Source organism: Nilaparvata lugens, chromosome 9 (genome assembly GCF_014356525.2).
Source record: "Nilaparvata lugens isolate BPH chromosome 9, ASM1435652v1, whole genome shotgun sequence".
NCBI lineage: Eukaryota > Metazoa > Arthropoda > Insecta > Hemiptera > Delphacidae > Nilaparvata > Nilaparvata lugens.
In genome coordinates this window covers 43,562,009-43,585,320 of record NC_052512.1, presented here as the reverse complement: position 1 = coordinate 43,585,320, position 23,312 = coordinate 43,562,009, and the positions used below count along the sequence as shown (strand labels likewise).

The 23,312-nt window shown below is 35.9% G+C and overlaps 1 protein-coding gene across 1 annotated transcript in view; it reads right to left on the bottom strand.

Moving 5' to 3' along the window:
- Window positions 1-4,003: 4,003 nt before the first annotated feature.
- The window catches only part of LOC111060859 (bumetanide-sensitive sodium-(potassium)-chloride cotransporter), a 74,488-nt gene continuing 55,179 nt past the window's right edge, over window positions 4,004-23,312 (bottom strand). Inside the window, 5 exon segments of the mRNA XM_039435936.1 lie at window positions 4,004-4,593; window positions 8,899-9,016; window positions 12,763-12,914; window positions 19,043-19,157; window positions 21,494-21,760. Of these exon segments, the coding sequence (XP_039291870.1) occupies window positions 4,458-4,593; window positions 8,899-9,016; window positions 12,763-12,914; window positions 19,043-19,157; window positions 21,494-21,760 (788 nt within the window). The 3' untranslated portion in view covers window positions 4,004-4,457.

The window sequence follows — 23,312 nt, the reverse complement described above, 5'->3', positions numbered from 1 at the left end:
TGAAGCTCATGCTGGTGAAAACATTGATTTTCCCTCACTTTTCTTATGCTGATGTGGCATATGGTGATTTAAGTGTGGATCTTGCCACTAAGCTGCAAAGAGCTCAAAACTATTGTCTGAGATTTGTGTATGGCCTGAGACGATTCGACCATGTTTCTTCTTTCTATGACCATGCTTCAGTCTTGAGGTTGAGTGTTTCAAGAGATTTCCATGTTATAATTTTGACAAATAAGGTTCTAAAAAAACAAGCTGCCATCTTATATTTTTTTAAATTTGTTCACCTAGCACAAATTAGCACGATGAGAACCCGGAATCATGCCACTTCTCTGGTTACACCACAACACAGGACAGTGATTTACAATAGATCATTTTTGGTGAAGGCAGTTAGATTGTGCAATGCATTGCCAGACAATATTGAGTTGTTGGGTGGTGGGACTCGGTTCGCGCGTGTAGTTGTTGGTTGGCTGTTGGTTGGCGATGGGCTTGTTGAGTCGGTAGCCGGGGCTTCATCTTGCTATCATTAAATTTATCAGTATCCACATAGGATGCTCACGAGTGTGAATGTTGAATGTCTGGTGTGTGCTTGTCTTTTAAATTTCTATTATTTTCGCAGTTTTTTTCCTTGTCTATAAAACATTTTATTCTGCAAAACGTATTGCATTGCAATTCTGTATCTATTACAATTCTCAAAAATATGTTTTCCTCCACCTACTGTCTAAAGTACTTACTTTACTCCCTGAAACATAATACTAAAGTGTCACTTTTTCGCCCTCGGTAGTAAAAAACAGAAAAACTCCCTAGGGAGGAAAAGTGACTCCATTCAAATAACATGGGAAGCATCTCTATTTCAAAAACTCACATTGTAATAGGTTAGAAGGTCTAAGCTCAGATGAGAAAGCGTAATAGAGGTGTCTGTCATTGAGTCAACTGAATTCAATACCACAACAAGAAATTTGATCAACTCATGAAATATATGTTTGTAGACCTATGATATTATATTCTTAATATTAGTAGACAATAAAAATTTATACAATTTTAAAAATATTTTATTCTATTCAAAATACCAGCCAACAAATATTTTTGATCTGCAATTCAAATCTGAAACGCGGTATCTGGAGTCAGCCATTTTTGGTAGCCGCTCAGCTGATATAATTGTTACAACTTTAGCCGATAGATAGCGCAATCGGCAGTGCCAATCAGCCGACCGGTTTTTAGGTTTTAGATTTTAGGTTATGTTGTTAGGAAACATTGTCACCAATACGTAAGTTATTAAAATGATTTTATTTGCAGTTTCTATAAAAAAAGTATATGGAGGAAAAATGTTGTGTACATCACGAGCAAAAAATACTTTTTCTCCCTCAGGAAAATTGTTGCCCTCGGCTTTGCCTCGGGCTTCAAACTTTTTCCCACAGGGAGAAAAAGTCGTACTTTTCACTCTAGATATACAAATAACTATTTGATTAGGTAGCTACATCTTATCCTCTTTCTTTAAAAAATTTTTCCTATTTAAAATCTTCTTATTTGCTATCTGATTTTCCCCTCTTTTCTTTATTCTCTTTCCAAGGTATTGAATACTGTTAGGCCTACACAGGTTCTTTTTCCACATATCCATATCCACTATTCATAAAATAAACAAATTTAATCTTTGGTTCCAATTCTTACTGTATTAATTCACTCCAGTAGCTTGTCTTTTATTTTGTTTTAATTTATTTTTTGCTTTTTCTTTCAGCAGTGAAGTGATTGAGTTTATTGGGAAACACTTATTTTCTAAAATACTTTTATTATTCAATATTGATCTCTCATATTTATTACATTTTATTGTCATTTCTTGCTTCAATTTTTTTTGTTATCTCTGCGTATTTTGGTTATCTCTGCAGTGTTTTGGTAGAGAGTTAGTGAGGAGGATATTTTTGATATTCTTTCCGAAGAATGGACATTGATATGTCCAAAGCTCCCCCAATTTATGTAGATGCATAACAATATGATTATTATCTATAGTTATTATATTACAAATTGCTTGTTCATATCATATACAGTTCAATAATTATTTTCTTAGTCTATATTATGTAAATTCATCTATAATTTTGCTGATTTGTAAGCTATTGTATATAAGTGTATAAGCCAGTATATATTGTAATCTACATAAATAAAGTACTCAATCAATCAATCAATCAATCAATCATATTTTGTACTGTATAGTTTGCTAACGACGTGGTTAAGTGGTAGAGTGGACAATATTGTCCAAACTTCGGCACGTCAACATAAATAAAAAAGTCATTCTATTCTATTCTATACTTTTCCTTCTCCTTCTTCTTCCTACTTCTTCTCCTTAATAAAATAGATTAGACAAGCTCAGACTGAGGATTAAATAAGGACAGTACAATCATATCCCAAGCATTAACGTTTTATTTCATCTTATCAGATTATTACAATGATTTCAAAACTACAAGATCTAATAGGGAACGTTCATCTTCTAATTATTCTACTTCTAACACTAAAAATCATAATTCTAGCTTTATCTATCAACTCTATCATTATCTATTAACATGAAAATGAGTAGGCACTTGCTACAAAATCTGTGGCCTATTTCAAATGAAATTTATCCACCAATTAACAACAGTGATACAGGAAAATAAATAGATAATTTTTTGTTAAATAACTGGCATGGCTGTTAAAATAAATCTTGTGCTCCAGCCACGAATTTGAATAAATATTTATGAATAGAAGACAGAGGAAATATATATCTTATTATCAGAGGCCTTCACAATAATTTATGACCGAGAACTTTTTCAAGATTATCTAAGCCTCAATTTGTGAGTGAAATAATACATGGTAATTAATTGATCATTGAAATAAGTATTAATTTTTGAAAAAGTTATTCCATTTTAAAAAATGATGAAAAAACTCAGCTAAAAGTTATTTTGACCACTTCACTTATACTATCTTTCTTCTATGGTATCACCATGGATGATACAGTATCAACACAACATGAAACAGTATCATCTCAACTTGATACACATTACCATAATTTGATACAAAACTTCCAAACTTTGAATGAATTCTACAAACCATGGCATATCTTCTTATGCTATCTTTAATCTATGGTATCACCATGAATGATACAGTATCAATGCTCTATGATACAGTATCAACACAATATGATACATTATCATCTTAACTTGATACACATTACCATAATTTGATACAAAACTTCCAAACTTTGAATGAATTCTACAAACCATGGCATATCTTCTTATGCTATCTTTTATCTATGGTATCACCATGAATGATACAGTATCAATGCTCTATGATACAGTATCAACACAATATGATACAGTATCATCTCAACTTGATACACATTACCATAATTTGATACAAAACTACCAAACTTTGAATGAATTCTACAAACCATGGCATATCTTCTTATGCTATCTTTTATCTATGGTATCACCATGAATGATACAGTATCAATGCTCTATGATACAGTATCAACACAATATGATACAGTATCATCTCAAATTGATACACATTACCATAATTTGATACAAAACTTCCAAACTGAATGAATTCTACAAACCATGGCATATCTTCTTATGCTATTTTTTATCTATGGTATCACCATGAATGATACAGTATCAATGCTCTATGATACAGTATCAACACAATATGATACATTATCATCTCAACTTGATACGCATTACCATAATTTGATACAAAACTTCCAAACTTTGAATGAATTCTACAAATCATGGCATATCTTCTTATGCTATCTTTTATCTATGGTATCACCATGAATGATACAGTATCAATGCTCTATGATACAGTATCAACACAATATGATACAGTATCATCTCAACTTGATACATATTACCATAATTTGATACAAAACTTCCAAACTTTGAATGAATTCTACAAACCATGGCATATCTTCTTATGCTATTTTTTATCCATGGTATCACCATGAATGATACAGTATCAATGCTCTATGATACAGTATCAACACAATATGATACAGTATCAACACAATATGATACATTATCATCTCAACTTGATACACATTACCATAATTTGATACAAAACTTCCAAACTTTGAATGAATTCTACAAACCATGGCATATCTTCTTATGCCATCTTTTATCTATGGTATCCCATGAATGATACAGTATCAATGCTCTATGATACAGTATCAACACAATATGATACAGTATCAACACAATATGATACAGTATCATCTCAACTTGATACACATTACCATAATTTGATACAAAACTTCCAAACTTTGAATGAATTCTACAAATCATGGCATATCTCCTTATGCTATCTTTTATCTATGATACAGTCAATGACAAAAGTGAACTTTTAACTGAAACATCTGTACAGTCAATGACAAAATTGTTCCCAATGAATAAGATTTCGATTAAAATTTGAATCTGATTTGAATTTGTTGAAAAAGTAAATCATGAATAGTATGTTAATACTGAAGTTTGGTTTCCTCTTAAAATTAGAGTTGGTGGCAGACCATGGGACAAGGTTTCAAGCCATGATAGATAGAGAGGCGCTGAGACGGTTCCTTTGCGAGGCATGGGCAGTGTCCTAAAACAACAAATAAATAGTTATTTGTGCAACTAGTGCGCAAAGTGACAGTTTGCTGCACCGAAAGAAACGTTTACGCCCGAGCCGTAGGCGAGGGCGGAATGGTTTGTTGAGTGCAGCAGAGGAACTTTGCGCACATATTTCACATTAAGTTTTTCCTACAGTTACCATTGAATATGAAAAGTGGGTAATTATGGGTAAAATTGCCTGAAATGCATCAAATGTTTTTCTGTGTAATTTTATTATTGATAAAAACCTTAATCCTAAAATCCTAAAGTCCTCGTTGTCGTTGGTTATAATATATAATGAATAATAATTAGCGCGTTGTGCTTGGTTGCACCTCTGCTCACTATAGCAGCCACAGCAGTCACTGTTACCAACTTCATTTTGATTTTGCTGCACTGTTGCTCCATATAACCTACTAAGTATTTTGTGTTGCCATGTTGCAAATCTGGAGTGCAGAAAAATTTTTCCCGCACTAGAGCGGAAAAGTGATTCTTTGCGTTGTGTAATCAGTGCAGCAATGGCCACTTTCCAACGTAACTGTAGGAAAATTATTATTATTGAACGAAAATCCAAATTGAATGCTGCAAATCACCACGAAGACTTCTGCTTCTGCAAATATTGACAAACAACAGCTATAGTGAGGTCCACGTTATAATGACAGTGAAGAAAGATAAGAGAAAAACGTTGCCAAGTCTCTCCATTCTGCCACTGAGTGTACACAGCTGTTACTCAATTCATCCCATTAAATTTAATCTAATAATAATTATTATTTCCTTGTTAAAATAATCAATTTAATGTCAAATTGATCTAGAATATCTTTTTTTTCATAATCTGATTCAAAAATTTGCTTTCATAACTGAGATCAGATTTTTATTTCTTTACAAACCTGAAATGGCGGCTAACTTGAAAAGGTGTGATACAACGATCTGAATTTCAAAACAACAGAAATTGAGCTATTTGGTAGGTATTCTATGTCAATTTCTTTTTAAAATAATAGAAAAATAGAAATCCTATTTAAAAATAAGTAATCTCAATCGATTAATTCTGAAATAACTTTTCAATATTATTTATACCGGTACGAGTAGGTCTAACCTATACGGGTAGGCTAACTGAAGCATGGATGAAGTTTAGGATGGTTAGTTATCAACTTTTAAAATGTCATTTCAGGTATTTTAATTTGGATTCTCATATTGTAATGTCTAATAATTATTTCATTGTTTCAAAAATACATTTTAAATCAATTATACGACTCGTGTACTGAAGTATTTTGATTGGATGAAGAAAAAAAATGGCGGCTGAGAATTTGTGTCTACTTTTGTACAGTCACTGTCAAAAGTAGAATAGAATATTCTGGCAAATAGACAACATTGCAAAGCTAGAGAGAGATAGCGCTATCTGTTTTGTTGTATGATGGAAAAGGGCAGCAACAGTATCGTCAATCCTACACTGCCATTATAACGTGGACCTCACTATAGATGGAAATTCGATGAGCGCTACTATTCAAAAATAAATTATTTGTCAGCCCGGGAATCGAACCCAGTACCTTCTAATTTTTGTATAGTACATTTCCGGCAAGTCCTGAATACTGTAATATTCTTTTTCCTCTTAATTAATTCATTTTAAAAAATAGTCTATGTTGAGCGGGTTGCATAACCAGTTCCGTCGAAGAATAATTACAATATCTCAGTAATTTTCATCTGTAGACTGGCTGGCCGCTATGGCTTCGTATAAAATGAGCGCTGCTATCCAGAGATTGTCAGTTTGGTGTAAGGGTAAGCATTCCTGACCGGCAATTAGGAGGTACTGGGTTCGATTCCCGGGCTGACAAATAATTTTTGAATAGATGCGCTCATCGAATTTCCATCTAGCTGTTGACCCTGTTGTCAATATTTACAGTAGCAGAAGTCATCAGGGTGAACTACAGAATTTAATTTGGATTTTCGTTTAATAATAATATTATTAATTCATTAACATTTGAATAATTTATCTCAGTAATTTCCATCTGAAGAAATAATAATTATTATTATCTGAAGAACAGTAATAATAAATACACATTAAAACACCAAGTGCCCGTTGCACAACAGCCGGTTAAATTTTAACCGTAATTAATTCCAAGAGAACCAATCATAGAAGTCGTTTTTTCTGATTGGTTCTCGTGAAATTAATCACGGTTAAAATTTAACCGGCTGTTGTGCAACCGGGCTCAATAATGCAATAACAAAAACACAATCAACAGAGTTGGACTGATTAATTAATTAATTGAATAAATTCAAGATGAAAAGATTTAGAATCGAATTAACAAAAATCTGGTGTGGTGCACTCACACAACTTTCCTTGCCGTTATGAAAATTGATCACCTGACGCTAGTGTTCACGCGCATCTCAAGTCTACTATTAGAAGATCTTAGCCAGCTGGTGACAGGACTATAACGCTGGAGACATACGAGGTCTGCCATCTCTTCATAGTGAATGATTTAATAGGATCAACAGTTGCCAACAGTTTGCAATTGAAATAATAACATTTTCACGAATTTCGAGCTTATTTTAAATTTTAGGTGAAAATGTTACTGAACATTAATTGTAGAGTTTTTTATGCTCAATCTTTTTCACTTGAATTTTTTTTTCAAATTGTATCTGAAGCCTGATAATTGAGAATCTAAAATCACACTTTACATTGATGGTGAGGAGCTCCTGAAATTTTTACAGATATGGGACTTGTGGCAGTTGATAGAGCTTATCAATGACTATTCTAGGTATAAATTTGATCAAAATCGTTGGAGCCGTTTTTGAGAAAATCGCGAAAAACCATGTTTTTGACAACATTTCCGTCATTTCAGCCGCCATCTTGAATTGCATTTGATCGAAATTGTTCGTGTCGGATCCTTATAGGGGAAGGACCTTAAGTTCCAAATTTAAAGTCATTCCGTTAATTGGGAGATGAGATATCATGTACACAGACGCACATACACTCATACACACACACACACACACACACACACACACACACACACACACACACACACACACACACACACACACAGAGACCAATACCAAGAAACCACTTTTTTGGACTCAGGGGACCTCGAAACGTATAGAAATTTACAAATTGGGGTACCTTACTTTTTTCGGAAAGCAATACTTTCCTTACCTATGGTAATAGGGCAAGGAAAGTAAAAAATTAAGGTACCCCAATTTCTAAATTTCTATACGTTTAAAGGTCCACTGAGTCCGAAAAAGTGGTTTTTGGGTATTGGTCTGTATGTGTGTGTGTGTGTATGAGTGTCCTATATCTGAAAAAATTTCAGTAGCTCCGCACTATCTATGTAAAGTTTGATTTCAGATTCTCAATTGGCAGCCTTCATATACTATTTAAACAAAAAATTTCAAGTGGAAAAGATTGAGCATAAAAATCTCTGCAATTAATGTCCAGTAACATTTTCACCTAAAATTGAAAATAAGCTTGGAATTCGAGAAAATGTGATTATTAAATTGCAAACTGTTGGCAACTGTTGGTTCTATTCAATCATTCACTACGAAGAGATAGCAGACCTCGTGTGTCTCCAGCGTTATTGTCCTATCACCAGCTGGCTTACATCTTTTGGTAGAGAGTTAGTGGGGAGGATATTTTTAATATTCTTCCCAAAGAATGGACATTGATATGTCCAAAGCTCCGCCAATTTATGTAGATGCATAACAATATGATTATTATCTATAGTTATTATATTACAAATTGCTTTTTCATATCATATACAGTTCAATAGTTATCTTCTTAGTCTATATTATGTAAATTCATCTATAATTTTGCTGTATTGTAAGCTATTGTATATAAGTGTATAAGCCAGTATATATTGTAATCTACATAAATAAAGTACTCAATCAATCAATCTTTGAATAGTAGATTTGAGATGCGCGAGAGCACTAGCGTCAGGTGATAAATTTTCATAACGGCAAGGAAAGTTGTGTGAGTGCACCACACCATATTTACAGGTGAAAATGTTACTGAACATTAATTGTAGAGATTTTCATGCTCAATATTTCCACTTGAAGTTTTCTGCTTAAATTGTATCTGAAGCCTGATTATTGGGAATCTAAAATCAAACTTTGCATAGATGAGGCGGAGCTCCTGTAATTTCTACAGATTTGGGGGATTTTCTACTCAGGGGACCTTGAAACGTATGGAAATTTAGAAATTGGGTTATCTTAATTTTTTTCGGAAAGCTTTTTTTCCTTACCTATGGTAATAGGGCAAGGAAAGTAAAAAATGGATAAGATAGAAGAGAGACAAAAACTCTTGACTCACATAATGATGAGAGTTGAATCAAGAGAATGCTCGAATAACAATTCTCTGAGACGAAGGTGTCTATTGGTCTTCTCATGGAGGAGAACCAATTCGTTATCGGTTATAATCTTGCTGCCATCTGCAAACAGAACAAACATAATATTTGATTTTCTTGTAGAAGGAAGGAGAAGAAGAAGGAGTAGAGGATGAAGAAGAAGTAGAGGATGAAGAAGGAGAAGTAGAAGAAGAAGTAGAGGATGAAGAAGAAGATAGGAGAAGTAGCTTCCATCTAAAAACAGAGCAAAAATAATATTTGATTTTGTTATAGAGATTGAATGAAAAAGACTAAGAAATTGTCAAAAAACCACTGATTTATTGATAATTTATTAGAAAGACCGGTTTCGGTTATTACACCATTGTCAATCTCTGATAAAGTTTATCAACTTTATTGAACTCTGATAAAGTTTATCAGAGATTGACAATGGTGTAATAACCGAAACCGGTCTTTCTAATTATCAATAAATCAGTGGTTTTTTGACAATTTCTTAGTCTTTTTCATTCAATATGAATAATTACCACAATATCAACTTCTCAACTACACAAAAAGTTTGTTATAGAGGAAGGAGAAGAAGAAGGAGTAGACGATGGAGAAGAAGTAGAGGATAAAGAAGAAGATAGGAGAAGTAGGTTCCATCTAGAAACAGAGCAAAAATAATATTTGATTCTGTTGTAGAGGAAGGTGAAGGAGAAGTAGTAGAGGATGGAGAAGTAGAGGATGGAGAAGGAGAAGTAGAAGAAGAAGTAGAGGGTGGAGAAGAAGAGAAGAAGAAGAAGAAGAAGAAGTAGAAGAAGTGGAGGATGGAGAAGAAGTAGAGGATAAAGAAGAAGATAGGAGAAGTAGCTTCCATCTAGAAACAGAGCAAAAATAATATTTGATTTTGTTATAGAGATGGAATGAAAAAGACTAAGAAATTGTCAAAAAACCACTGATTTATTGATAATTTATTAGAAAGACCGGTTTCGGTTATTACACCATTGTCAATCTCTGATAAAGTTTATAACTTTATCAGAGATTGACAATGGTGTAATAACCGAAACCGGTCTTTCTAATTATCAATAACTAGCCGTCAGGCTCGCTTCGCTTGCCATATCCGTCTAGCCAGGAGCTCCGCCCCCTGGACCCCTGACTGGATCGTACAAGAATGAGATCAGCAGGCTCGCTTCGCTCGCCTGCATTTTTCATTTGGGCATTTTTATCATATGTTAGGACAATCCAGTCGGGGGTCCAGACTAAACGGCTGGCGAAACGGATATGGCGAGCGAAGCGAACCTGACTGTATATTCCCAGGATTGAAGTAGCAGTGCTCAATCAATTTTTCCGCGATAAATGCATTTAAATCTTCAACTTGGTGCCAACCTAACAAAGTCAACTCAACTTTATGCTAACCTTACAAAATTATTAATTTAGTTGCCAGTTAACAACTGTTTCGAAGAGGTACTCTATCTAGATTATAGTTCTATAGTAACATATGATATGGAAATTTCAATTATAATTAAGAGATTGGGAGAAGAAGAATATACATGCTAGAAGACGATCTTTAAACCCTTAAAAACAACCCTTAGAGTTAAAATATTGCCAAAAGATTTCTTAGTGCGCCTCTAAGAGCCAACTGAACATACCTACCAAATTTGAACGTTTTTGGTCCGGTAGATTTTTAGTTATGCGAGTGAGTGAGTGAGTGAGTGAGTGAGTGAGTGAGTGAGTGAGTGAGTGAGTGAGTGAGTGAGTGAGTGCCATTTCGCTTTTATATATATATATAGAAAATCAGTTGTTTTTTGACAATTTCTTAGTCTTTTTCATTCAATATGAATAATTACCACAATATCAACTTCTCAACTACACAAAAAGTTTGTTATAGAGGAAGGAGAAGAAAGAGGAGTAGACGATGGAGAAGAAGTGGAGGATGAAGAAGAAGATAGGAGAAGTAGCTTCCATCTAGAAACAGAGCAAAAATAATATTTGATTTTGTTGTAGAGGAAGGAGAAGAAGAAGGAGTAGAGGATGGAGAAGAAGTGAAGGATGAAGAAGAAGATAGGAGAAGTAGGTTCCATCTAGAAACAGAGCAAAAATAATATTTGATTTTGTTGTAGAGGAAGGAGAAGAAGAAGGAGTAGACGATGGAGAAGAAGTAGAGGATGAAGAAGAAGATAGGAGAAGTAGCTTCCATCTAGAAACAGAGCAAAAATAATATTTGATTTTGTTGTAGAGGAAGGAGAAGAAGAAGGAGTAGAGGATGAAGAAGTAGAGGATGGAGAAGGAGAAGTAGAAGAAGAAGTAGAGGGTGGAGAAGAAGAAGAGGATGGAGGAGAAGAAGTAAAGGATGAAGAAGGAGGAGAAGAAGCTTCTATCTAGAAACAGAACAAAATTATTAGATTTGGTCGTGAATATTATATCATACAATCTGATCTATAATGCATATAATTAAATTACTCTTCTATAATTTTTTTGTCACGTGGTTTCACCCACGGTATATAGAAGAAGACGGTAGGTGTCACGCGCATGTTCGTACTGAATTTCCGGTGTCGCTGACGTCATTTTATATCCAATCACCTGTTTTTAACAAAAAAGTTTCGTAAATTGCCAATAGGTGTTGAAAGCCTCGGTTGGTGGCGATGACGCAATCTAGCTGGCTGGCCACTGCGCACACATTTCATGACCCCTACCGTTTTCATCTAAATACCGTGGTTTCACCTACGGTGGTTTCTATACGGGCCGGTTTCCGATCTCGGTATTTAGCTGAGTTCTAGACTTTGAACAGCTGGAGTCAGAAAATTGGCTTTCCGAAACGGGGCGCAGTCGCAGTCCACGTATAAATTGAATTTCGAAAAACTAGAAAATTGAACACAAAATAAAGAGAAAATAGTGTAAAGTTTCAGGTATTTTGAATTATTTGGGAATGTTTCATTCCGTCAAGGGAAACGTTTCCAATTATTGACCGAGCGAAGTGAGGTCTTAGATTCAAGTCGAAGGTTTGGCATTTCTCTTAATGTTTAAATGTTTATATGTTGCGCATTTACGGCGAAACGCGGTGATAGATTTTCATGAAATTTGACAGGTATGTTCCTTTTTTGATTGCGCGTTGACGTATATACAAGGTTTTTGGAAATTTTGCATTTCAAGGATAATATAAAAGGAAAAAGGAGCCTCCTTCATACGCCAATATAAGAGTAAAAATCAGACTATAGAATTATTCATCATGAATCAGCTGACAAGTGATTACACAGATGTGTGGAGAAGCCAGTCTATTGCTGTATTTCCATAAGGTCTATGATTTCAATCAGGTACTTGTGGATGAGAATACTGCGTGAGGTCTACTGTTCACAGAACTACTAGTTATAGAAAAGAGAAAATAAAGATTTTCATAAAAACAGCGACTACGCTCCGTTTTGGACAGTAAATTCTCTGACTCCAGCTGTTGAAAGTCCTGAACTTAGCTAAATCCCGAGCTCGGAATCCGGCCCTAAGAGGCCACACGACGACAGCTGTTATAAATCAGCCGAGACCAACAGTCCAACTGGTTCTATCAGTTTACCTTGTTTAGCTGGGTCGTTCTGTCTCCAGCTGTTTAAAGTCTAGAACTTGGCTAAATGCCGAGCACGGAAATCGGCCCTAAGAGGCCACACGACGACAGCTGTTATAAATCAGCCGAGACCAACAGTCCAACTGGTTCTATCAGTTTACCTTCTTTAGCTGGGTCGTTCTGTCTCCAGCTGTTTAAAGTCTAGAACTTGGCTAAATGCCGAGCACGGAAACCGGCCCTAAGAGGCCTCACGACAGTTATAAATCAGCAGGGACCGACAGTTCAACTTGTTCTATTAGTTTACCTGCTTTAGCTGGATCGTTGCCACGGAGTCGGAATTTTTCGATTAAATTCTCAAATTGTAGTCTGGTTTCACTCCTAGCCGGTTTGTTTATGTCGGAGATAACAGTCAGGTCGCTGTAATCTATTCTGAATTTCAGAAGTAGCTGGGCTAAGCTAGAACAAATGAAGAAAATCTTATTAAAAACTGGAAACAATAATGGAGAAAACACATAAAGTGTAGAAAATTTATTTTCCTACAGTTACGTTGAAAAGTGGCCATTGTTGCACTGATTACAGAACGCAAAGAATCACTTTTCCGCTCTAGTGCGGGAAAAATTTTTCTGCACTCCAGATTTGCAACATGGCAACGCAAAATACTTAGTAGGTATATGGAGCAACAGTGCAGCAAAATGAAAATGAAGTTGGTAACAGTGACTGCTGTGGCTGCTATAGTGAGCAGAGGTGCAACCAAGCACAACGCGCTAATTATTAAGTATATATTATAACCAAGGACAACGAGGACTTGAGTATTTTAGGATTAAGGTTTTTATCAATAATAAAATTACACAGAAAAACATTCGATGGATTTCAGGCAATTTTACCCATAATTACCCACTTTTCATATTCAATGGTAACTGTAGGAAAAACTTAATGTGAAATACGTGCGCAAAGTTCCTCTGCTGCACTCAAGAAACCATTCCGCCCTCGCCTACGGCTCGGGCGTAAACGTTTCTTTCGGTGCAGCAAACTGACACTTTGCGCACTAGTTGCACAAATAACTATAAGCTTCTTTTTTGAATAGTTAGTTATGTCGGTTGAACGCATTGTTATCAAGATATGAGCGTCGAAGCAAAACGCTGAAATATGCAACTTTTAAACCACCCTCAACCCCTTAGCACATGAGTTAGGAATGGGGACTTTTGATATGTTCTCCTCCTAACTAGTCTCAAAAAAGCTGCAAACTCAAAAATTCTGTTTTCCTACAGATACCCTGAAAAGTGACCATTTGTGCACTGATTGCAGGCTGCAAAGAATCACTTTTCCGCACTAGTGCGCAAAGTGAGTACTTTGCGTACTCCAGATTTGCAACATGACAACGCAAAATACTTAGTAGGTTATATGGAGCAACAGTGCAGCAAAGTCAAAATGAAGTTGGTAACAGTGACTGCTGTGGCTGCTATAGTGAGCAGAGGTGCAACCAAGCACAACGCGCTAATTATTATTCATTATATATTATAACCAAGGACAACGAGGACTTTAGGATTTTAGGATTAAGGTTTTTATCAATAATAAAATTACACAGAAAAACATTTGATGCATTTCAGGCAATTTTACCCATAATTACCCACTTTTCATATTCAATGGTAACTGTAGGAAAAACTTAATGTGAAATACGTGCGCAAAGTTCCTCTGCTGCACTCAAGAAACCATACCACCCTCGCCTACGGCTCAGGCGTAAACGTTTCTTTCGGTGCAGCAAACTGACACTTTGCGCACTAGTTGCACAAATAACTATAAGCTTCTTTTTTGAATAGTTAGTTATGTCGGTTGAACGCATTGTTATCAAGATATGAGCGTGGAAGCAAAACGCTGAAATATGCAACTCTTAAACCACCCTCAACCCCTTAGCACATGAGTTAGGAATGGGGACTTTTGATATGTTCTCCTCCCAACTAGTCTCAAAAAAGCTGCAAACTCAAAAATTCTGTTTAAAACATTCCCTTCAATTTTCTTTTCTCAATTGGTCTATTGTTGCAAAAATTGAGATTTCTCACTCAACACTGAAGGTGTAGAGAAATTCGTAAAAGTGTGAATTTATACATCAAATTGAAGAAACTTTAATGCTCTCTATAAGCTCATAATCAACATAGATTTTTCCCATCGATTTTTGAAAAGTAATAAGAACAAAAATAATAAAACATTGGTGGCAAACGTGTTTTTTTTTCAAAAATGTCACACCTTCAAGAGCGGATATCTCGGAAACTAGAGGAGATATGAAAAAAGTTGTACAATGAATATTGTAGGAAATTATGTAAGCTTTAATTCGTCATATGATAGTCAAGTCCCTAGGATACATAGTTTCTGAGTTTTATGCGATGAACCAAAAAGTGGTACCTTTCAACCACCCCCACCCCTTAGCACAGGGGGTTGTGGTGGGGACTTATGATATGTTTACCTCCTTACTACCCTAAACAGAACTGCGGGGTCAAAAATTGTCTTCTCAACTTTTCCCTCTATAACCTTTCCTTGACTGGACTAACTATAATGGCTATAATAGTTACTATAATAACTATAATGGCTGTAATAGTAACTATAATAACTATAATGAGGTACTCGCTATAATGGCAGTGGAGAAAGATAGGAGAACAACGTTGCCGATCCTCTGTCTTGTCAAATGTCTTCTATAGACGGTAGCTGATACAGGTTTATTGATGTAATATTAACTGTTCATTCTCGTTTAAAATGATCAATTATATTTTATTAAGCAAGAAATTATATTTTGCAATGATTTCATAATAAAATTAAGTTTGTAGTGTTAATGTTGATGTTGGGGAACTTATCCATAATTGAATAGACTTAGAACGTTGTCAAAAATCCACTTTAATTAAATAAAAATTAAAAATTAATATTTGACAGGAGCATGCTTTCGTGTGTGCTCACACATCATCAGCTGTAAGTTACAGTAAAGTTACAGGAAGTAGAAAGATTCCAACTTAACAAAAACAAAAGCAAGAGCTACTTGATCTAAATTAAAATCATAAATCAAAAATAGGAATGATAATTAGTCAGAATGATCAAGTAGCTCTTGCTTTTGTTTTTGTTAAGTTGGAATCTTTCTACTTCCTGTAACTTTACAGTAACTTACAGCTGATGATGTGTGAGCACACACGAAAGCATGCTCCTGACAAATATTAATTTTTAATTTTTATTTGATTGAAAGTGGATTTTTGACAACGTTCTAAGTCTATTCAATTAAGTTGAAATATTTGTATTAATTCCATATTGTTGAAAGACGATTTGGCAACAGAGCAATGCGAGAAAGAGATAGCGCTATCCACTTTGTTGAATGATAGACAAGGATATCAATACCATTGCTAATGAAACACTGCCATTATAACGTGGAGGAGTGATCCGTGGTCTAGTGGATAGAGATCCCGGGTTCAAACCCTCTTAATACCAGACGTTTTTTTACCAGATCACTCCCGTGTTATCGGATGTGCACGTTAAATTGTCGGTCCCGGCTGAAGTATGACAGTCGCAAGGGGTCCATTGACGGCTTAAATTATATATTCAGGCGGTGGGACCTTCCCGCAAGGGACTCCCCACACCAACAAAAGCCATACGAATTTACTTTTTTTATTATAACGTGGAGGATACTCACTATAGGAAGATGATATAAAGATCACCACAAAATGATACCGTATCAACACAATATGATACAGTATCGTCTGAGCTTGATACATGACACAATAATCTCATACAAAACTTTTAAACTTTGGCAACAGAACGGAGGTAGGTGGAAGGATAGCGCTATCTGCTTTGTTGAATGATAGACAAGGATAGCAATACCATTGCTAATCAAACACTGCCATTATAACGTGGACCTGACGATAGGTACAGTATTATCTCAAATACAGATGGAATTAAATAGAGAATGCATTTATTCAAATGCTAATTAATATATAATTATTATTTAACGAAAATCCTAAATAAATGCTGCAAATCACCCCGAAGAGCTCTGCTACTGCAGACATTGACAACAGGGTTAACAGCTAGATGGAAATTCGATGAGAACTACTATCCTACCGGGTTCGATTCCCGGGCTGGCAACTAATTTTTGGATATAACTTCTCATCGAATTTCCATCCTGTTAACCCTGTTGTCAATGTCTGCAGTAGCAGAGCTCTTCGAGGTAATTTGCAGCATTTATTTAGGATTTTCGTTAAATAATAATTATATATTAATTAGCATTTGAATAAATGCATCCTCTATTTAATTCCATCTGTAACTGGTTGGCCGCTGTGGCTTTTTATAAAATGAGCGCTGCTATCCAGAGATTGTCAGTTTGGTGTAAGAGCAAGCATTCCTGACTAGCAATTGGGAGGTACCGGGTTCGATTCCCGGGCTGGCAACTAATTTTTGGATAGTAGTTCTCATCGAATTTCCATCTAGCTGTTACCCTGTTGTCAATGTCTGCAGTAGCAAGGTCTTCGGGGTGATTTGCAGCATTTATTTAGGATTTTCGTTAAATAATAATTATATATTAATTAGCATTTGAATAAATGCATCCTCTATTTAATTCCATCTGTAACTGGTTGGCCGCTGTGGCTTTTTATAAAATGAGCGCTGCTATCCAGAGATTGTCAGTTTGGTGTAAGAGCAAGCATTCCTGACTAGCAATTGGGAGGTACCGGGTTCGATTCCCGGGCTGGCAACTAATTTTTGGATAGTAGTTCTCATCGAATTTCCATCTAGCTGTTAACCCTGTTGTCAATGTCTGCAGTAGCAGAGGTCTTCGGGGTGATTTGCAGCATTTATTTAGGATTTTCTTAAATAATAATTATTATCTCAAATTGTTCTAATGAACCAGACGTTTTGACAATACAAAGTCAAGTTTGTAGAGATATTAAATTGTTGTTGCCTTAATGATGGATAAAATTTACTTTTATTTATTCAATTTTTACACTCTTAAGCCAGGTTTTCATTAGTAGAGTTAGTGGTAGAGTTATCTGGGCAAGTACTAACTATCCTGTGAACTCTCTCAATGAAAACGTTCATGCATGGTAGAGCTCCAGTTTTCAGTAGAGTAGAGTGGGATAGTACTCTACCACTTGCCTTCCCCCACCATCGCTTCTCACTCTACTCTACCACTACTATGCTAATGAAAACAGTATCAAGCTAGTAGAGTAGAGTCGTGCTGTAGGCTATCAAGTTTTAGAAGTATTGTTATTTATTAAAAAGTATTAATTGACCGAGCGAAGTGAGGTCTAAGAATCAAGTCGACGGTTTGACATTTCTCTTAATGTTTAAATGTTTGAATATTTATATGTTGCGCATTTACGGCGAAACGCGGTGATAGATTTTCATGAAATTTGACAGGTATGTTCCTTTTTTAATTGCGCGTCGACGTATATACAAGGTTTTTGAAAATTTTGCATTTCAAGGATGATATGAAAGGAAAAAGGAACCTCCTTCATACGCCAATATTAGAGTAAAAATCAGACTATAGAATTATTTATCATAAATCAGTTGACTAGTGATCACACAGATGTGTGGAGAAGCCAGTCTATTGCTGTATTTCCATAAGTTCTATAGTTTCAATCAGGTACTTGTGGATGAAAATACTGCGTGAGGTCTACTGTTCACAGAACTACTAGTTTTTCAAAATCTATATATATATATATAAAAGCGAAATGGCACTCACTGACTCACTGACTGACTGACTCACTCACTCGCAGAACTAAAAATCTACCGGACCAAAAACGTTCAAATTTGGTAGGTATGTTCAGTTGGCCCTTTAGAGGCGCACTAAGAAATCTTTTGGCAATATTTCAACTCTAAGGGTGGTTTTTAAGGTGTTTAAAGTTCGTCTTTTAGCATGTTATTCTTTTATTCTCCTGAATATAATTGAAAATGTCCATACCATATGTTAATATAGAACTATAATCTAGAGAGAGTACCTCTTCGAAACAGTTGTTAACTGGTAACTAAATTAATAATTTTGTCAGGTTGGCATAAAGTTGAGTTGACTTTGTTAGGTTGGCACCAAGTTGAAGATTGAAATGCATTTATCGCGGAAAAATTGATTGGGCACTGCTACTTCAATCAGAGTATTCCCGAATATATATTACTAGCCGTCAGGCTCGCTTCGCTCGCCATATCCGTTTAGCCAGACGTTTAGTCTGGACCCCCGACTGGATCGTCCTAACATAATTATGGTAAAAATGCACTCGAGCCTGCTGATCTCATTCTTGGACGATCCAGTCGTGGGTCCAGGGGGCGGAGCCCGGATATGGCGAGCGAAGCGAGCCTGACGGCTAGTGTGTTAATAAGTGTGAAAGTTTTAATTTGAAGTAGGTATTGATATTTTGAGGTTAGTTCTGTTCACTAGACAACACACTTTACCTACTATTTTCAATTGTAGTAAAAACAGTTACTCGACCAAGAAAGTAGAGTAGAGTTAGTATGCCAGTTACTCGACCAAGTAAGTAGAGTAGAGTTAGTATGCCAGTTACTCGACCACCAACTCTACTAGTGAAAACCAGGCTTTATTTACTCTTTTATTAACTTTTAAGACTCACTTTTTCTGATCATGGTCCAGTTGAGACTTTCTGCTGGCAAGAGAAAAAATTCGTAGTTTTGAATCTGCAAATTGCGACCTCGTTCGCAAAATATGAGGGACCAGCAATGTTAGACCTGAAAATTCATACAAAAATTCATAAAATTATAACGTATATATGATATACTTATTGTCTGAATATCTATATATATAAAAGCGAAATGGCACTCACTCACTCACTCACTCACTCACTCACTCACTCACTCGCATAACTAAAAATCTACCGGACCAAAAACGTTCAAATTTGGTAGGTATGTTCAGTTGGCCCTTTAGAGGCGCACTAAGAAATCTTTTGGCAATATTTCAACTCTAAGGGTTGTTTTTAAGGGTTTAAAGTTCGTCTTTTAGCATGTATATTCTCTTCTCCTCCAAATCTCTTAATTATAATTGAAATTTCCATATCATATGTTACTATAGAACTATAATCTAGATAGATACCTCTTCGAAAAAGTTGTTAACTGGCAACTAAATTAATAATTTTGTCAGGTTGGCATTAAGTTGAGTTGACTTTGTTAGGTTGGCAGCAAGTTGAAGATTTAAATGCATTTATCGCGGAAAAATAATTGATTGGGCACTGCTACTTCAATCCTGGGAGTATTATATTACTAGCCGTCAGCTCGCTTCGCTCGCCATATCCGTTTAGCCAGACGTTTAGTCTGGACCCCCGACTGGATTGTTCTAACATATGATAAAAATGCTCAAATGAATAATGCAGGCAAGCGAAGCGAGCCTGCTGATCTCATTCTTTGACGATCCAGTCGGGGGTCCAGGGGGCGGAGCCCCCTGGCTAGACGGATATGGCGAGCGAAGCGAGCCTGACGGCTAGTCTATAATATAATAAAGGAAATAATTGGCTCATAGACATAGGGGACAGGAAATTCACGAATGACGCATCATCACGTCTCAACTACTCAACTGATTAACTTGAAATTTTGCATATAGATCCTTAATTGACCGAGCGAAGTGAGGTCTAAGATTCAAGTCGACGGTTTGGCATTTCTCTTAACGTTTTAATGTTTATATGTTAATATGTTGCGCATTTACGGTGAAACGCAGTAATGGTTTATCATGAAATTTGACATGTTCCTTGTTAAATTGCGCGTCGACGTATATACAAGGTTTATGGAAATTTTGCATTTCAAGGATAATATAAAATGAAAAAGGAGCCTCCTCCATACGCCAATATTGGAGTAAAAAATCAGACTGTAGAATTATTCATCATAAATCAGCTGTCTAGTGGACTATAATACTACCCGTTCAAAAACATCGAACATCTTGAAAATGTATCTTTCCATCAACGTTGTAGACAGTTGCAGCCAGACCTGATAACAGCGCTCACACTCACATTCCGGGACGACACGTCACGGTACGATAGGACAGAAAGCTCTATTTTTATTCAGGATTTTTTCTAGACATTTCAAATTGATAAATTATTCATTAATTTTTGAGAAAACATAACAACAGGTCAATGTAAATTACTGAGCGCGAGGTCTACTGTTCACAGAACTACTAGTATAATAAAGGGAAGAACTGGCTTATACACGTGGGGGATAGGAAATTCACGAATGACGCATCATCACTATGGTATCACCATGAATGATACAGTATCCCCACGATATGATACAGTATCCCCACGATATGATACAGTATCCCCACGATATGATACAGTATCCCCACGATATGATACAGTATCATCTCACCTTGATACAGTATCATCTCACCTTGATACACAACATTATCACGTCTCAACTACTCAACTGATTAACTTGACATTTTCCATATAGATTCTCAATTTACCGAGGATGGTTATAGGACTATTTTCAATTCTTTAAGATTTCAGTAGGTCAAGTTTTTAGTTTACAAAGTTTTTAAATAGACTCTTGTGCAGCACGGGTTACATGCTAGCTATAAATACATTATAGTATTATATCTCTGAATATATCTCATTATATATTATTATCTGAATGTATAATAATGAATGATAGTATTGAAATTTTTTGAGAAGTTGTGAAGGTAGTAATATCATAGAGGAAAGATAGAAGATCTTCTCTCTTCCTCTATGGTATTATCAAACAGAAAGGGATGAAGGAGAAGAAGACAGGAAAGAATTCGTGAGGAGGAAGAGGAAAACAGGTGGAGAAGGAGAAGAAGAGAAGAAGAAGAAGAAGAAAGAAGAAGAAGAAGAAGAAGAAGAAGAAGAGAAGAAGAAGAAGAAGAAGAAGAAGAAGAAAGAAGAAGAAGAAGAAGAAGAAGAAGAAGAAGAAGAAAGAAGAAGAAGAAGAAGAAGAGAAGAAGAAGAAGAAAAAGAAGAAGAAGAAGAAGAAGAAGAAGAAGAAGAAGAAGAAGAAGAAGAAGAAGAAGAAGAAGAGAAGAAGAAGAAGAAGAAGAAGAAGAATGTAGTGATATACTTTACCTCCATCGTCAAACAGCCACCACACATCTATGAAGCCCTTGTCCTGTTTGCGTCGAAACCGTGTGATATCTTTGAGCAAATTAGGAGCTAGTGGTTCACCACTTGGCCCAACAAACAGGTCACCTCCGCTCTCACTCACTGACGACTCACTGTCCTTGTCTAGCTGCTGTGTTACGTCGCCGCCGTTCGGGTCCGGATGGGTGTTCACCGCCGCAGCTGCTGGAGCTATGTCCGATTGTTCTCCATCTATAAATGCAATAGTTTCGTCTATAACAGAGGAAATGGTCGGTTCAGTTTTTGGGCTCAAATTTTATTTATAATTAAAAATAGTATTTTCCTACAGTTACGTTGAAAAGTGGCCATTGCTGCACTGATTACAGAACGCAAAGAATCACTTTTCCGCTCTAGTGCGGCAAAAATTTTTCTGCACTCCAGATTTGCAACATGGCAACGCAAAATACTTAGTAGGTTATATGGAGCAACAGTGCAGCAAAATCAAAATGAGTTGGTAACAGTGACTGCTGTGGCTGCTATAGTGAGCAGAGGTGCAACCAAGCACACGCGCTAATTATTATTCATTATATATTATAACCCAGGACAACGAGGACTTAGGATTTTAGGATTGAGTTTTTATCATATAAAATTACACAGAAAAACATTTGATGCATTTCAGGCAATTTTACCCATAATTACCCACTTTTCATATTCAATGGTAACTGTAGGAAAAACTTAATGTGAAATACGTGCGCAAAGTTCCTCTGCTGCACTCTAGAAACCATTCCGCCCTCGCCTACGGCTCAGGCGTAAACGTTTCTTTCGGTGCAGCAAACTGTCACTTTGCGCACTAGTTGCACAAATAACTATTTACGTCACATGGACGGGAATGGCACTTTTGCAGGGCGAGAATGATGTTTTTATAGTGAAGTCCATGTTATGGAGCTATGTCCGATTGTTCCCCATCTATAAATGCAATAGTTTCGTCTATAACAGAGGAAATGGTCGGTTCAGTTTTTGGGCCCAAATTTTATTTATAATTAAAAATAGTATTTTACGTCACATGGACGGGAATGGTACTTTTTCAGGGCGAGAATGATGTTTGTATAGTGAAGTCCATGTTATGGAGCTATGTCCGATTGTTCCCCATCTATAAATGCAACAGGTTCGTCTATAACAGAGGAAATGGTCGGTTCAGTTTTTGGGCTCAAATTTTATTTATAATTAAAAATAGTATTTTACGTCACATGGACGGGAATGACACTTTTGCAGGGCGAGAATGATGTTTGTATAGTGAAGTCCATGTTATGGAGCTATGTCCGATTGTTCCCCATCTATAAATGCAATAGTTTCGTCTATAACAGAGAAAATTGTTGGTTCAGTTTTAGGGCTCAAATTTTATTTATAATTAAAAATAGTATTTTACGTCACATGGACGGGAATGGCACTTTTGCAGGGCGAGAATGTTTGAGAGTTTGTATAGTGAAGTCCATGTTATGGAGCTATGTCCGATTGTTCACGATCTATAAATGCGATAGTTTTGTCTATAGCAGAGGAAATGGTCGGTTCAGTTTTTGGGCTCAAATTTTATTTATAATTAAAAATAGTATTTTACGTCACATGGACGGGAATGGCACTTTTGCAGGGCTATAATGATGTTTGTATAGTGAGGTCCATGTTATTTTGGCACTGCAGAAAGATATAGTGCGGTCCACGTTATAATGGCAGTGAAGAAAGATAGGAGAAAAACGTTGCCAAGTCTCTCCATTTTGCCATTGATTGTACACAGCTGTTACTCAATTCGTCCCATTAAATTTGATCAAAT